This window comes from Rhamphochromis longiceps, linkage group LG17, assembly GCF_057381845.1.
Source record: "Rhamphochromis longiceps isolate RC_006_pf linkage group LG17, R_longiceps_female_GT1.1, whole genome shotgun sequence".
Classification (NCBI taxonomy): Eukaryota; Metazoa; Chordata; class Actinopteri; order Cichliformes; family Cichlidae; genus Rhamphochromis; species Rhamphochromis longiceps.
In genome coordinates this window covers 19520934-19537395 of record NC_140573.1, presented here as the reverse complement: position 1 = coordinate 19537395, position 16462 = coordinate 19520934, and the positions used below count along the sequence as shown (strand labels likewise).

General features: G+C 42.3%; 1 protein-coding gene and 1 long non-coding RNA gene across 2 annotated transcripts in view; both read left to right on the top strand.

Moving 5' to 3' along the window:
• Nucleotides 1-16462, top strand: part of LOC146649589 (uncharacterized) — a 272903-nt gene that overhangs the window by 216236 nt on the left and 40205 nt on the right. The window lies entirely within an intron of this gene.
• Nucleotides 874-14632, top strand: xpot (exportin, tRNA (nuclear export receptor for tRNAs)). The gene is made up of 24 exons (XM_085386534.1): nt 874-987; nt 2685-2838; nt 3590-3672; nt 3748-3804; nt 3932-4001; nt 4133-4351; nt 4604-4788; nt 4872-5040; nt 5517-5753; nt 5889-5927; nt 6011-6073; nt 6148-6272; nt 6350-6494; nt 6574-6788; nt 7810-7879; nt 7951-8189; nt 8278-8563; nt 8648-8837; nt 9127-9243; nt 9366-9481; nt 9561-9608; nt 9691-9762; nt 10058-10114; nt 10197-14632. Exons 2-24 carry the CDS (start codon nt 2752-2754, stop codon nt 10221-10223), a joined length of 2916 nt encoding a protein of 971 aa, XP_085242660.1. The 5' UTR covers nt 874-987; nt 2685-2751; the 3' UTR covers nt 10224-14632.

The window sequence follows — 16462 nt, the reverse complement described above, 5'->3', positions numbered from 1 at the left end:
AATGAATCTACTGATCTAATGAAGCAAAGGCTGTGTAAGACAGAGAAAATGACAGTTCCAGCTGAACTTTAACTTTTAACCTCAGAATTAAATCCAGCCAAAATTCAGTCTGAAGCTTCTCTGCAGTCTGACAGCTTCACTGAAAAAATACATAAATAAATAAAATTAAAAAATCAAGAAAAGATTGCACAAACAGAGGAATTAAAATGCTAATGAAATGTTCAAAATTAGAGTTAGGGTTCACTTGTTGGATCACTTGTTTTTCTCAGTCCACTCCTTTTGAATTGATGCGTGGAGCTGGCTACAGCCGAGGGGAATTCAGTTAGCACATTTGACGGTAACTGTAGTTAAACTTGGGATGCTTGCTGAGAACCCAATTTAGACTTCGTGATTAGGACTGTCTTGTTACTGGGAAACATTTTTATTCACAAATGCAGACATTTCAAAGCTAAACCATGTATAAACAGATGGCTGAATGATCTTAAACTCTTGAGTAAGTTGCTAAAACATGTAAATGACAAGAAAGCCTGTAAACTTGTTGTACTATTCAATAAGTTCAGTTTATGTTCAAAGGAGGCCTCTCTATTTGAGATGTGGATCGTGATTTCCCTTTTTATTCTCATGGTCTATGCCTATACTCTCAGATTTTACATTGCCCTTTCTTTCTTTCTTTCTTTCTTTCTTTCTTTCTTTCTTTCTTTCTTTCTTTCTTTCTTTCTTTCACTTTTCTTTTTCAGTTCTTTTTTTATCTTGTAGTAATGCTCAACCGTAACAACAACAGTTTGTTTTTGATAAAGATCATTAAAAAAATAAATAATTAAAAAAATGTGCACGTTTTGCTGACGCAGTGACGGCGGACCCTCTTCCGGGTCACGCGCGGTGAGCCGGAAGTGATCGTGCGCGGACACGCTTCGTGCAGTGGTACTCCCGGCGGCTCTGTAAGGCGCTGACGGAGAAGAACCACCGGAGGAGGACGGTTTCATTAAGGTAGGATCCCATTCTTCTTCTCCCCTCTGAGCTCTGTCTGTGAACTGCAAACGGGGCTGAGGCTTGCTGAGTTTTTTTGCGTGAGGCTTAAGTTGCTGTGGAGCTCGCGGAGCCGCGGGCAGGTAGCCTCACCGGGCCGTCATAAACCGGGGAAGAACCTCCCTCGGCTCCATCCGCTCCCCCGCACCGTCACAGCCGATCTAATTAAACACCTTCGGGTGAAGTCGGCGGGGTTTGGTTGAGTTTCAACCATGCGAGGAGCGCCCTCCGCCCGCCCGCGAGTTCAGCGGCTAGCAGGCTAGCTGGCGTTAGCAGCTAGTTTGTTCCGATGTGAAGGTGTTAGCTCGGAGCTAACTGACGAAGGTGGGCTTCATCCAGGAGCTGCGACATGGAGATATCCGCCTGGGGCTCAGGTGTTCGGTAGAGATGAGACCGTGTGCTGTGGGTGGTGTTTCGGTGTAAACATGGAGGCTGGAGTATTGGCCCCGTGTTGCATCACCCTCGGTCTCCGTCGTCCACAAACGCCACCCGAGCTGTCACTGCGGGCAAGAGCACTGCCAGCTCACCTGGACTGACTATCAGCTGGACACCTATTTACCTGTCATAGTACATAGCCAACGTAATTCAGTCTGTAATTTTGATTACATCTGGTTTTATAAGAACGCTGGACAAATTCTCTAAATTGGGCCAAAAGTGAATGGAGTCTGGTAGAGAAATGCCCGTTTTCTACAGCAGATGTGTTATTACTGTACAGCAGTGTACACCTACTCGACCACGTACTTGGTGAATTAAAAAAAAACGAAGCTAATAAGGTTAAGAAGAGCACCCAAACCTTTCTTTATTGAAATATAATAAAAAGTGAATGGAGTTTGGTAGAGAGGCGCCCTGTTTATCCAGCTGTGTTAATAATCAACTTAATCATCCCACCCTTGCTCACATGTTTCACTGAAACTACAACCTAGATCTGATGTGTTTATCATCACTACAGTGCAGAATCAAATTTCCACTAATCTGATAAAAAGGAAATGGCCTTTGGAAAGAGCCACATCTCTGGAGCCTTTCTTTTTGAGTTATTACTTTTATCTGACAACATCAGTCACATACTTTGAGTCTTTTATTCATTACATTTGTATTTACAAACAGCAACAACAAGTCTTAAGTACACAAAGGAAAGAACAACGGACAAGATTAAGAAAAGGGATAGAAATAAGCAAGAAGAGGCAGAAAAGGAAGAGGAAGAGTTTTTAAAATGGAGGAATCAAGGGGAGAAGGAAGGAAGTAGGATATGAATGAGGGAATATAACTAAAGTAGGATGAAGGAAAGGAAGGACAAATTAAAATAAATAAAACTTTAACGGCACTAGGATGGGAGCAAGAGATGAAAAACAGAGTTTTTAACTAAATGTGATGTGTGGTTTTTTTTGTTTGTTTTTTTTAATGGAGTCCATTCACTTTTTATTTAATGGAGTCTGTATGTTTTCCTGGGATTTCTGATTATTCACTAAAAATAAGTCTCTTGTGCTTCTTTAACTGTAACCTTAATACCTCTAAAGCTGATCGTGTTTCTTTGGCTTCTGCTGAAACAGTTTACCTGAACAAATGACACCTGAAACCTGTAACTGCCCTTAAATCATCTAATTAATCTGCTTCAATCTCACTAACCTGTGCTGTGACAATCGTCTCTTTCCTTGCTGCAGATGAGAGAGTTCTGGCCGGCAGCAGCAGAGAGGAGTGAACTGGCCTTGGAGGAAAGCTAACCCACGAATGGCCTGCCAGTCTGTCGCTGTAGTCATGGACGAGCAGGCCCTGCTGGGGCTCAACCCGAACGCCGATGCCCCCTACAGGCAGAGGGTGAGGCACTACCACACATCGCCACTGATACCCCCCACCCACACACCCAAAACAGTCACAAAAATCAAGCAGGATGGGTTTACAGATGCATGAGTTGAAAATGGTTCAAAGATGACACGTCAGGAGCTGAAAGTAGTAAATCTTACTCAATGTCACGGGTACTTTAACAGAAGTAACGCAGCAAAAATGAGGTTAATCAGTGGAGTGAAGGAAGAGTCTGGGTACTGAAGCTTCAGGTTGTTCAGAGGATCTGGAGGAATAATCACGAGATCAGGTTTAAATCTCTGCTAGAGAACGAGGATGCTCTGCACCATGAATGCATCCGGCCAGCCTGACAGATTATCTGCCACTTTCACTTCATCCTGCAGATGTTTACAGGTCTTTTCTCACTGTGTTTGTGTTTGAGCTGGTACAAAACTGCATTTAGTCATACTTAAACACGCTGAAGACACTTCTGTTGCTCCGTTTCAAAGATGAGACACAAACCACACGGTGCAGAGCTTCCAGAAACACGACTTCTTAGTTAAAGACAGCGTTCAGGTGCTGAACTGGCCTGCTAAAAAAACATCTGGAGCTCCATCAGCGTCCAATAGAAACAAGATAAGCAGAGCACACTCAGATTAAAACCTGACATCAGCACCAGTAAACCCTCTGCGGATGTAAAGGTGCAGGAGAGGAGGAGGTGTGAGAGCTGCTTGAGTAGAGCAATAGCTGGTGATGTCATTGATGTCGCCCTTCTGTGTATTTCCAGGCTATCGCTTACTTCGAGCAGCTGAAGGAGTCTCAGGACGCTTGGGAGGTTTGTGCTGAGGCTCTCGCCAAAGGGATTTACAGGTGAGTGCCCCGCCCACACACCACAGGTGTGTTAGAGTCGTACCTGCAGCTGTTAAATGCATTTCTGTGTTTCAGTGATGACCACGTCAAATTCTTCTGCTTCCAAGTCTTGGAGCATCAGATCAAGTTCAGGTGAGAAAGAAGCTTCTTCACACGTGATCACATGATGAGTATTACCTGCTGGAGCTGCTCTCACGTGTGTGTGTGTGCGTGTGTGTGTGTGTGCGTGTGTGTGTGCGTGTGTGTGTGTGTATTACAGACATTGCAGTTTGAGTGCTGTTCAGCAGCAGCTCATCAGAGAGACTCTAATGAAGTGGCTCCAGTTTCAGGTATGTCACAACTTTGTGCCAGTTTAAACATCACAGTAATTTTCACTGTTTTAGTGGTGCAGATTTGAGCCTCGCTCACATCTCCTCACAGACTCGCTGTCACGTCTTTCGTCTCTTCCTCTTCCCCGCAGCTGATGAACACTCAGCCCGAGAAGGCCTTCATCAGGAACAAGGCAGCACAGGTGTTCGCCCTCACCTTCGTCATGGAGTACATGACTCTGTGGCCCAAGTTCTTCTTCGACATCCTGTCCCTGGTGGGTCTGAACCCCCACGGAGTCGACATCTACCTGAGGACACTGATGGCCATCGATGCCGAGGTGGTGGACAGAGACATCCTGCACACGCCGGAGGTCAGAAAGCGGATCATGATGGGAAAACTTTTGGTGGTGTTTTATATTTGTTGCTGAGTTAGAGAAGGAGAGCAGGCTGATGTGGGAGGAAGAAGCCTCTGCAGGAAAGGAAACCCGCAGAGCTCTGGCCCACACGTTACTCACAAAAACAGACTGGTTTCTAAGGAAGAGTGGTCACATGACCCAACAGGAAATGTGTCATAGGAAGCGTTTGTAGCTTTGGTGATGATTTCGCTGCATGTATTCCTGCAGGAGACTCGCAGGAACACGCTGATCAAAGACAGCATGAGGGAGCAGAGCATCCCCAGCCTGGTGGAGTCCTGGTTCCAGATCCTGCAGACGTACCAGCAGTCCCACCCCGAGCTCACCTGTCAGTGCTTGGAGGTGGTCGGAGCCTACGTGTCCTGGATCGACCTCAACCTCATCGCCAATGACAGGTCAGAACAAGCACGGGGAGAGGCGTCGTATACATGATTTCTGACCCTTGGCCATCACGTCTCACCTGTTTTTGTGTTTTCAGGTTCGTGAACCTGCTGCTGAGCCAGATGTCCATGGAGGAGCTGAGGGAGGAGGCCTGCGACTGCCTGTTTGAAATCGTCAACAAGGGAATGGATCCAGTGGACAAAACCAAGCTGGTAGAGTCTCTGTGCCAAGTGCTACAGTCAGCAGGCTTCTTCAACGTGGAGCAGGTTAGAGTTACCATGGATACAAGGAACACGCCCATCACAGCCACAGAGGCTCACGAGGGTCCTGAAAATGTCTGACAGTGACTTAAAGCACCGTTCTGCTGTTTTTATAAATATTTCCAGCTGTGACTTAAATGTAAACATGAAACATTTCCATTGTCCATCCATCATCGTTGTTCACAGCCTGTCCAGAGCTAATCAAAAGACACCAAGTGAAGAATAGCTGCTGTAGATCATCGTTTAACACAAGAATATTTTACTTAAAGGAAAAAAGCAGCAACACTGAGGCCTCAGTTCTACAAAAACTCAGTGTTTATGAAAGGAGGATTTGGTGTTTGTGGTCTGACAGCTGGTTCGTTAAACATGTATCAGTTTAAAAATTGATTTTGTTTTCTTAAGTTTGCAGCGCTGAACTGTTCCTGCAGAATGTGTTTCCGTTACAGCTTCATGTTTATGTTTCCTCTTCCTGTCCCCTTTAGGAGGAGGATGTGGACTTCCTGGCCAAGTTCTCACGGCTGGTGAACGGCATGGGTCAGAGTCTGGTGCTGAGCTGGACCAAGCTGGCGAAAACCGGCAACGTGAAGGACGCAGCGGAGACGCTGCAGGCCGTGGAGGCCAAAGTGCCTCTGCTGGTGCAGCTGCTGGTGCACGAGGATGACGACATCTCGGCAAACATCGTGGGCTTCTGCTACGAGTACCTGCACGTCCTCAAACAGGTGAGGCTTCTGAGGCCCGGGCAGCTTTTCTAACTTTTAGGAACAAGTTTAAAAGTGAGAACATGTTAAAAATTAGGGACCTTCGGATCTCACAGCAGTGGTTTAAAATGTTCTGAGGTTGTTTTCTGTTCATAGCTTCCTCAGCTGACGGACCAGCAGAAAGCGAACATCGAGGTGAGTCTCTGAGCGCGCTCAGTGCATTCTCACGTCTTTATCTGAGGGCAAATCATTAAAAAGTTTTCTCGCTGTCACCATAGGCCATCATGCTCGCTGTAATGAAAAAACTCACGTACGATGACGAGTACAACTTTGAGAACGAGGTGAGTTTCTGTTTCTTCCTCTGTGAGGGCGGGGCAGAGTGGCAGGCATTACACCTGCTGTTGTTGTTTCTCAGGGCGAGGACGAGGCGATGTTTGTGGAGTACAGGAAGCAGCTGAAGATGCTTTTGGATCGACTCGCTCAGGTTTCACCGGAGCTGCTGCTGGAAGCCGTCCGCCGCGTCTTCACCAACACGATGCAGTAAGAAATGTTTTGATTTGTTTAGAGAGGTGGGAAAAACGCAGCTGCCATGTTTCAGCTGTAATATCTCCTCTTAGGAACTGGCAGACAGCACCCTTCATGGAGGTGGAGGTCGCCATCAGGCTGCTCTACATGCTGGGTGAGGCCTTACCGGCGGCGCATGGTGCCCACTTCTCTGGAGACACGGCCAAGACGAGCGCCCTGCAGGACATGATGAGGACGGTGAGTCACATGACCGCTCGGCTGTGGTTCGGCGCCTGTGCGGCAAAATTTTAAACGCGTTTTCTTTTTGAACCCTTAGCTGGTTTCCTGCGGTGTCAGCAGCTACCAGCACACCTCCGTCGCTCTGGAGTTCTTTGAAACGGTTGTGCGATACGACAAGTTCTTTATCGTGGAGCCACAGCACATTCCTGGCGTGCTGATGGCGTTCCTGGACCAGCGAGGCTTGAGACACAACAGCCCGAAGGTCCGCAGCAGGGTGGCCTACCTGTTCTCCAGATTCATCAAAACCCTACAGTGAGTCCAGCTTCACTTGCTGCACAATATCACATGTTTCAGTTTCCAATGGCAAGCCGTTGCCATTGGAAGCCATGTGATGCCGTTGATGCGGCAACAGGCTTCACAAGTGTGCGCTACACCAAGAATAACTCCACCACAACAAAATGTGATGTTTACACAGAAAACAGCAAAACTACAACCTGAGAAAATATTGTTTCATAAACTCTTTGAGCTGTACCAGCTTCTTTTTAACGTAATAGAACAGAAACTACAGCTGTCGTTTCGTTCACAGTAGCCATGGAAACACAAACTGTTAGATCAGATTTGTGAGTTTCTTGTGGTTGCCAGCAGGTAGATTAACAGCAGTGGTGAGTCCACACATCACAAACATTTGGGACGAGTTTTATTGTCGTGTGGACGACAGCGTCCGGAGGGGGACGCACTGAACATGTGCAAACTTTTGTAAAACTACATGTCTAGCCATGTTTTTAAAAGATAATTTGTAATATTTAGTCTTTTGAAATCAGATGATTCTTTTTCTTTCTATATTACCACAAAGACAAAAAAGACATGAAACGTGTGAGCAAGTTGCCCTCTGACGCTGAACCTGTTCATAACTCAGGCTGGAGTCAGTTTCAGTGGTTTATGATGACGGTTTCGATCTGTCGGCTTTATCAGGTTTTGACCTCCAGCTTTCACTGGTGTGGCTCTCAGCTGTTTATTTATTAAGATTTCTAACCTCCGCTGTGGTCATGAGTAGAAAGAATGATGCTAAGGAACTTAGCCTCAATCTGGAAGGCAGAGTGAGGTGGATCTGACCAGGAGGCCCCCTCAGTGAGGCCTTAAGGCCCCGAGGCGTCTGCTCAGGCTGCTCCATGACAGAAATATAGAATGACACTCATTACAGTCGGATGTGAATCTAATGTAGTTAATGAATCCATGAACGAAGAGTCTGATTTAAGAAAGAACATACGAATGATTGAAAATACGCTCAGTTGACTTTAAAACCCAGTGTTCGTTTACTGCTCTCTGTTGGCAGTAAACACATGAATGCCTTCGTCGAGGACATCCTGACGAGGATTCAGGACCTGCTGGAGCTCACTCCACCTGTGAGTATCACAACACCGCCTCTTCTTGCTGTTTCCTCCTCCTATACTAACTCATGCATTTCTCTGTCTAGGAAAACGGTTTCCCGGCACTCCTGACCAGCGACGACCAGCTCTTTATGTTTGAGGCAGCCGGCATCCTCATCGTCAACAGCGAGAGCCCTGTGGAGAGGAAGCAGGCACTGATGAGGAGCCTGCTGACACCGCTGATGGACGCCTTCCGCCTGCTACTCACCAAACTCCCCCAGGAGACTGAGGAGGAGCGTCAGACCGCCCTCGCCGACTGCCTGAGTCACGCCGTCGGCTTCGCCAGGTAAGAATCCATCAACGATCTATTTATTTATTATTCTGTCCATCGCCACGGCGTGCTACTCACCTCGCCACCGTCTGTGGCATTTCAGCCGGACCAGCAAAGCTTTCAGCAACAAGCAGACAGTGAAGCAGTGTGGCTGCACCGAGGTGTACCGGGACTGCCTGCAGGCCTTCCTGCCCGCACTCAGCTGCCCCGTGCAACGGAGCGTGCTGCGCAGCTCCGTCCGCTCGTTCCTGCACCGCATGATCATCTGCATGGAGGAGGAGGTGCTGCCCTTCGTCCCCGCTGCCTCAGAGCACATGCTGAAGGACTGCGAGGCCAAAGATCTACAGGAGTTCATCCCGCTCATCAGCCAGATCACTGCCAAGTTTAAGGTAAGCCGCCGCTGAACCAGCACCAAACCTTCCTGCACACTCTGACTCGCCATCCTTAACAAACTTCTCCTGTTGCCACGGCAGCGGCAGGTGTCTCCCTTCCTGCAGCAGATCTTCATGCCCCTCGTCCTTGCCATCTTCGAGGTTCTGGCACGCCCGGCAGAAGAGAACGACCAGACAGCGGCACTGGAGAAGCAGATGCTGAGGAGGAGTTACTTCAGCTTCATCCAGACCATCGCAGGAAGTGGGATGAACGAGGTGATGGCCAATCAGGGTGAGCGCCACTCAGCATGCCAAGAAACACGTAGACACAGAAGTAGGGTCTGAACCTCACAGGGGAGGGCTCATTCAGGGAAAGGAAGCATAGAAGGAATGAAGGGAAAAGGAAGGAGAGAAAATGGATTAGGAAAGGAAGAAGGGAAGGAATGAAGGGAAAAAAAGAGATGGTAGGAAGAAGGAAACAAATGAGGAAAGGAAACAAGAGGAGAAAACGGTCCAGAATATTTTTTTCTTATTATACTTAAAATGAAAGAACAGGCCAAAGTTAAATGTTTTGTTTCCAGGGGCAGAAAACATGGAGCGCATCGTGTTCACCATCATTCAGGGCGCTGTCGACTTTCCCGACCCCATCGCGCAGAAGACCTGCTTCATCATCCTCACCAAACTGGTGGAGCTGTGGGGTGAGTCTGAAACATGACCTCGACAGGAAGTCGTGTCCTGTGAGCAGGAAGCTCGTTTTCTGTCGCTCCCTGCTGGTCAATACAGGGTGTGAGCTTCACTCTGAGCTCTTCTTCTTCTGCAGGAGGTAAAGACGGCATGGTGGGCTTCCCCGACTTTATCTACAAACACATCGTCCCAGCCTGTTTCCTGGCTCCCCTCAAACCGACCTTTGACCTGTCAGATGCACAGACGGTCCTGGTGAGTTTCTTTAATTCCACCTTTAATAAAAGAAAAATCGCGTTTTGGTGACAAGCCTCAACTGTTTTCTTTTTTTCAGGTTCTGTCGGAGTGCGCTCTGACACTGAAGATGATTCATCTCAAACGGGTAAAAATGTGTTTTTGTGGTTGACCAAGCTTTGTTATGTGTCACCGCGCTTCCACTTGAACACGTGCTGTTTTTGTTTCAGGGACTCGAATTCATCCAGTTCTTGCAGCAGGAGTACCTGCCATCACTCCAGGTGGCACCGGAAATTTCACAGGTCAGAAAAGCTTAAACCCTGACGTCCAAAAATACCTCGAGACGTGTTCCTTTATTTATGTTCAGTTTTATTCATTTCAAAGTGTTTCTTTATTTAAATATGTTTAATAATTTTGTTCTTGCATTTTTTTTCCCGCCCTTGATAGTTTCTTGTTGGTATCGTAATATATAGTTTGACCCTGCTGACTCTCCGTACTTTGGACGAACTGTGGTTGAACGTTACCTAGTGTTTGACGTTGGACAGGTGGGTGTGTCAGAAAGCCTGCTAACAGTTTGTCTTTTCTTTTATCCATCAGGAGCTCTGCCAGGTTCTCCAGCAGCCTGACGTCAAAGTCCTGAAAAACTACATTAAGGTACGAGTTGTTGTTCTTTCTTGGTTTACGGCCGAGTTCACCTGTTTCATTTCTACTGATGACCTTTTTTTTATGTCAACAGGCGTTCTTCCAGCGAGGAAAACTGTAGGGAAAAAACCTGGAAGTTCATGGGGACTGAAGGACTCTTCACAGGAAGTGGTCATACTGCCACTCAACAATTGAAAAATACAGGACCTTAGCATAGGCGCTGCTCTTGCACTTAGAATTAAATGCATAACAAAGCCCAGCTTGTCTAAGTCGGGGAGGCGGAACGAAGCCTGGTGAAACCCCTCCCTCTGAGATCAGCAGATGTGCAGGAGCGCCACGTCTGCTCAGAAACGTGGAGAACTTTGTGGACGCCATGAGGAAAGGGCTTTTTTTTTTTTTTTTTTCCTTTTTCAGGAGAGGATGCCTCTTGTCGGGAAAAGATTGGGTAATTATCCTCAGTGACCTTCTAGGTTAGAAGAATCGATAGCTTTACACTCACATTAGAAACCACATTTCAGAACAGGCTAGACTGAGTTTTATAAGAAGGAAGAATAAAAAGGGCTGACGCATTATTCTTATTTAAAATGTGGCTTTTTGTTTTGTTTTTTTTAAACATACATGCTGAGGATTGCACGGTTGGTTTTAGGTTTGAAGTGAAACGTTACAGCCCGACTCGATCTGCAGATCAAGTATTATCTTGTTACCTGATCAGACAGAGATCCTCGGCGTGGATTTTAAAACCGAAGACGTGACGGAAATAGACACCACATTTTTGTTTGCTGGAAGTGGCTGACTTTTTTTTTTTTTTAATTTCAGATGGAAATGAAAATGCAATGGAGGAACAAAGTGTAAATAAGAGAATAAGATGTTAAAAATGTAAATAAAATTCCTAGGTTTAGTTTCTTTTTGTTTTTTAAATATTCATTCCCATCTGGAAACCATGTGCGGAGGCCCATTTATGCCAGGGAAAAAATGTAATATAAAAGTGAAAGTTTCCGATTTGTGGCATCAAAAGTTTATACAAAAAATTAAATATGCGTTCTTAAAACTTTTTGTTTATAAATCAATGGAGTATTCAATTAAATTCACTTTCAGAATGAACATTTTATTCCAGGTATTTTCTTATAAATGCAACTTGCTGAGTATTAACACAACTTTGTATTTGTTTTTTGAATTTTCTTTGTGGTTACCTTATGGGGACTCAATGCGTAAAAATTTGGTTTCCATAATTTCATAAAAAGTGAATATTTAAACTTACTATAAAGCGTGACTTTAAAGTAAAACTATAAATTTCACCGATGAAACTTTTATACAAAACATTTGACCCACACCATTAGTTTTACTACTTCAATACAAAAATCATGTAAATTAATCAGTACATGGTTATATTTATTATTGCACTGACACATCTTTAAAAAAAAAAAACATTTCGTTTGATAAATTTAAAAATTACAATTTGCAAAGGTTGCAAGTTACTCTGTTGTGACTTAAAAGCTTGCTGTGGCTTTTTGTTTGGGTTTTTTTCTCGACCTTAAAGTCACAGTTTTAGGTTGTTTGAAATTAAAATTTTAACAGGTGTGATGTGAAAGTAAACATAAATATGTTTATTATTCCAAAAGTTTATCCGGTTATTAACTGCTTTGATGTATTTAGTCAAACATGAGTGACTTTTTTTTTTTTGATTGAGTAATTAACATTTTTGATGCAGTTTCTCAATATTTTGAGGTTTGCTGTATTCAGTTAAGTTGTGAGTTTCTATGACTTTCATAGATTTTACATTATTCATATCATCAATTTATTAATTAAATATTTTGTTCTAGTCTCTTATAGTTTAACGTTTGGCAATTGAAAAATGTTTTTTCGGGGAAGAAATTACTTATTCTGAGTATTTGTACTTTTGATGCCTCAAATCTCAAAATCTAAAACTTGAAAAAAAATCTGAACAATAATAAATGTAATCTAGCATTGAAATTGTTGTGATTTATTCAGTAATGCTGATTTACCAAACTTAAAATTTGAATCTGTTCATCTCTAATTTGGACAACTTTCATTCCTTTTTCTTGGCATATGAGGACCGTAGAAATCGGAACTAAATCATGCGAATCTCCTGTAAAAACAGACCGTTGCTGTTTGCAGAAGCAGCTCGATTAATTTTATATTGCAGTGACAATTCAGGACAATTCATTATGCAACACTTTTACTGTGAAGGAGCTGCTAAACAGTTATAACTGTCCTGAAACAGCAACAATCTGTACAGATGCTCTTCACACCTCCAGATTTTGTGACGCCCTGGAAATATTTCCAATGTTTGAATAAGTCGGTGTGTTCATCGTAATTTGCTGTAATTTTCCTGAAACGTTGCCTTTGGACAACCTGCTGAGAAAGTGCCTGAAATTGTTGGTTCCAGTTAAAAGGGGACATCTTACACTCTCAAGAAATCCAGCGGGGGAAAAAAATCTAATCAACGATAGTAATTTTTTTTTTTCTTTAAAGAAAAGGCTCCGTAATTTACCCAAAAAGCGAATATTTATTTGAGGAGTAACAGTTGTCAGCTGCATATTAACACGGATTGAATTGGATGTACAGTTTGCCAATTAATGATGCAGAACGGATTTGATGACAACAAAAATCTAATGAAATGTCATTAAATCATTGTTTACCTTTTCAGTTAACTGTAATACAGTTGGTTTTTCTCCTCTGTGGTGAATTTAAAGATGCTATCTCTTCAAACAACATCTGATATTAATGCATTTGAAATAAAAAGAAAAACATTTTCTTTATTAGACAAATACGAATATCACATTCATAGTGAGCCTGAACTAAAATGTGAATATTTTCAGCTTTTTAAAAAAAAAAATCGTAAATAGTTTATTTTTGGCAGATGTGGGCTTCCATAGACCTAGCAAAGTGCTAGTGGTCTAAATACATGGTTTAACGCAGGGCAATTGGTTTCTGGCTCTGATATAATCCACCTCAGTTCTCTGGTGATATGAAAGAACTCACTCAATGATGTTAGGTTAATAAAAGCTGCCAAGCTAAGTACGCGAAAACAGTTAGCCTGCTTAGCTACAAATATCTGTGGTTAGAAATTATTTTATTAGCATTTTGAACATTATGTCCCATTTATAAATTGACCAGTGTTGTTACCGCAACTTTAACCCAGCTTAGTATAAATAGCTAAAGAGGCCTGTTACCTAATTAAAGGTAGATTTTAGTTTTATCTGGTTTAGCTAACAAGCTAATGCTAATTGCTGCTAAAACAAAGATCTGTCATTTCTATATTTTTATCCAAAAAAAATCCATTGTTATTGAAATTATTTACAGTAGTTATTAAATGTGTGGGTCTTTTGTCTTTGTTTTTTTTTTTTTTTGCCAGTGTAGGCTAGGCTTGCGGTTCCTCCCATTTCAATTTCCGCGTTATGTTAAGCTAGGCTAAAAGGATCTATAGGGTACAGGGTTTTGTTTTGGTTTTTTTTTTTTTTTTTTTTGGGGGGGGGGGGGGGGGTACCTGTTTTTAAAAGGCTTCAAATGTTTTATTCCTAATTAATAACAATGAAAATTAAACATAACCATGATGATGTTAGTATATCACAAAGATGGTCAAAGCTAAAAGGATGTAAAAAAACAAACAAACAAAAAAAAAACCCAACATTACAGTGGCTGCTTATACCCTTTGTAATGTTAGCTATGTTGACTGGTAGCTGTTTTGATGACACGCTGATTAGCAGTTTCTCTGATTTCGTTTCCCTTGATTTCAGTCTTTGTGCTAAACGAAACTAATTGCAGTTTGGATTTGGATTTTCTCAGACTGTAAATTTCTTAGCAACATATAAAAGCCATATTCCGCCACTGAAAATTTAAAAAAGGTCCCAGCATTGATACAAAAATGCACTCAAGTTGTCTTCTATAGAAATACAAAAACATTTATTAAATGTCAGGGTTTTTTGGGGGGGAAGTTGGGTTTTTTTTTTTTTTTGGTTTTTTTAGGTGACCTTTCTTTTAAAAGAATGTCTGTAGCGAAATTAAAACTTTCCTTCAGGGAGATGCTCAGCTGGATTTTACTTCAAGTCTGAGAGTTTACTGTTTAGCTTAGCTTAGCATAAAGACTGTAAATGACTAGCTTAGCTCTGTCCAAAGTAAAACTACACCTGATGAGCACCTGTTTCTAATGACTGTAAATGAAAGACTGGAATTATTGCTTGTTTAATATCTCCCTTTCTGCAAATGCCGAACGCTTTTAAAAAACACTCAGCTGTTACACTAACACCAGGATCTACACCTTGTAGTCTCTATAGAAAAATGTGCACCTCCACATGTTGTTCATGCCCCATCAGCTTGAAGTGACTTTTTTATACCGTAGAAGTATTCACGCCGACACTAAGGGTCAGCTCTGCAAATCCGTCAACCCACAAAAAAGCAGAATCAGGTTTTTTTTTGGGGTTTTTTTTAATTTAAAGGATTTAATGGATGTTTGAATTTTCAGGTTATATTTTCCTGTAAGTGGTCCTGAGCAGAGAGAGAACTGAAAAATTGCCAAATAAATACATTTTATTGATGGTGAAATGTGTTGACTTTTATTTTTGAACCTTCTGTTTGAATGTCCATAAAAAGTGTTCACTAATCAGCCACCTCATCCTTTTTTTATTTATATATCTGGATAAAGATGCAGTAAAAATTCAGAAATTGGCTTCATTTTATATGATGTATGGAGGTATATTCGTGCCACAATAGCTAAGCAAAGTTTACAACTAAGATGTATATTAATAATATTGACAAAGTGAAGTATTTGTAAATTAATAAATTCAGTCCTACATCCTTGTGAATTATTTGGGGTCTTTAATCTGCACAAAGGAAATATTGTGACATCCAGGCTCTGTTATTACTAATATTAACAGCTCACATAAAAAAAAGTTTATTTCTGTAGTTAAGCAGCTCAGTCCTTGATGATCATAAAGACTTAAATATGTTAGACAAGTTTGTAAACTTCAATTTATGTAAATGTTTGAAGGAAACTGCAAATATCATTCAGTAAAGTCAGTCTCAGGTTCTGTAATAACGTTTTTATTTTAACCCTGTTGAACCACGCAAATTATTTCCTTTAATTTTTTGTTTGCTGTCGTAATTAGAGATGGACCGATCCGATATTACGTATCGGTATCGGTCCGATACTGACCTAAATTACTGGATCGGATATCGGAGAAAAATAAAAAATGTAATCCGATCCATTAAATATCACGAAAGCACCTCACAAAACTTGCAACACGCCGTAACTCACCTCAGAACGTTAGCAGTCGGAGCAGTATGCATCACGTGATAGAGCAGCTGTGGCATGCAGGACCTGTCGGTGGTCTGGATAGCATTTGGAGCTTCGCTAGCAACCCGGCATTTCATCTCCGACAAAGTTATCCCCGAGAGAAGTAAAGCAAGTGTGTAAGTCCATCTCTGAATGTTTGTAAAGCATTCCTGCGTTAAGCTTAACAAGCGATTGCCTCTCCGGCTGCTACTTCAATCATGAAACTGCTTAATGATCAGCTGATCGGCTTTTCTGTTGCGAGTCCGTCTCTCTTGTTTGCTTTTGGCCCACTTTGCACCAGAAAGAGGAAACCAGCGGCTGAACAACAGCAGCACATTTAAGCTTGATCAGCTGTTGTTAGAATGTATTTAATATTACTTTCTACTCCAGGATCTTTAGCTGACGCTGGTAACTGTGCAGGGGCGGATCTAGAAAAGTTTAGCCAGGGGGGCCGATAGGGAATTAACAGGGAAAAGGGGGCACAAAGACATACTTTTCTTTCTTATTCTCATTTAAAATGTCTCGCTTTTAATTATTTAATATTTATCTGAATCTTACACCCAAAGTTTTAATCTGATGTAAAATGTATAGAAGTCCATTACTGCATATAGTAACTGTTAAGTCTAATATACCCTAGTAAGCTATAGTACTTTTTCCTTTGGGAAGGTACCATCTGTGAAGTCTGCAATTTTGTTGAAGAAAGATGTTGAATCTATTTAATATTTCTTGAAAAATAATTGATTTCTGTGCATTTTTTTTTTCACACTGCATCAAATTAAGGTTGATTACGTCGATTAAGCATCATGAGGTGGAGCGTGAGGGGTGGTTCCCCATTTTTTTATTTTTGTTGTTGCTGGGAGTTGGAACCCTATTAGTTAGGTTGCTTAATATTTATGCTAAGTACTCTTTAAAATACCAGAATAGGGAGGATGGTGTAGGTTTAAGTTAGATTGATCAGTATTGCTGAACTATGAAATATTTTTTTTTTGCATACAGGTATAACAGAATAGCTTTAGTGTAGTTGTTGTTTTAAACTTGAGTATGAACTTATACAAAATGCAGCAAGA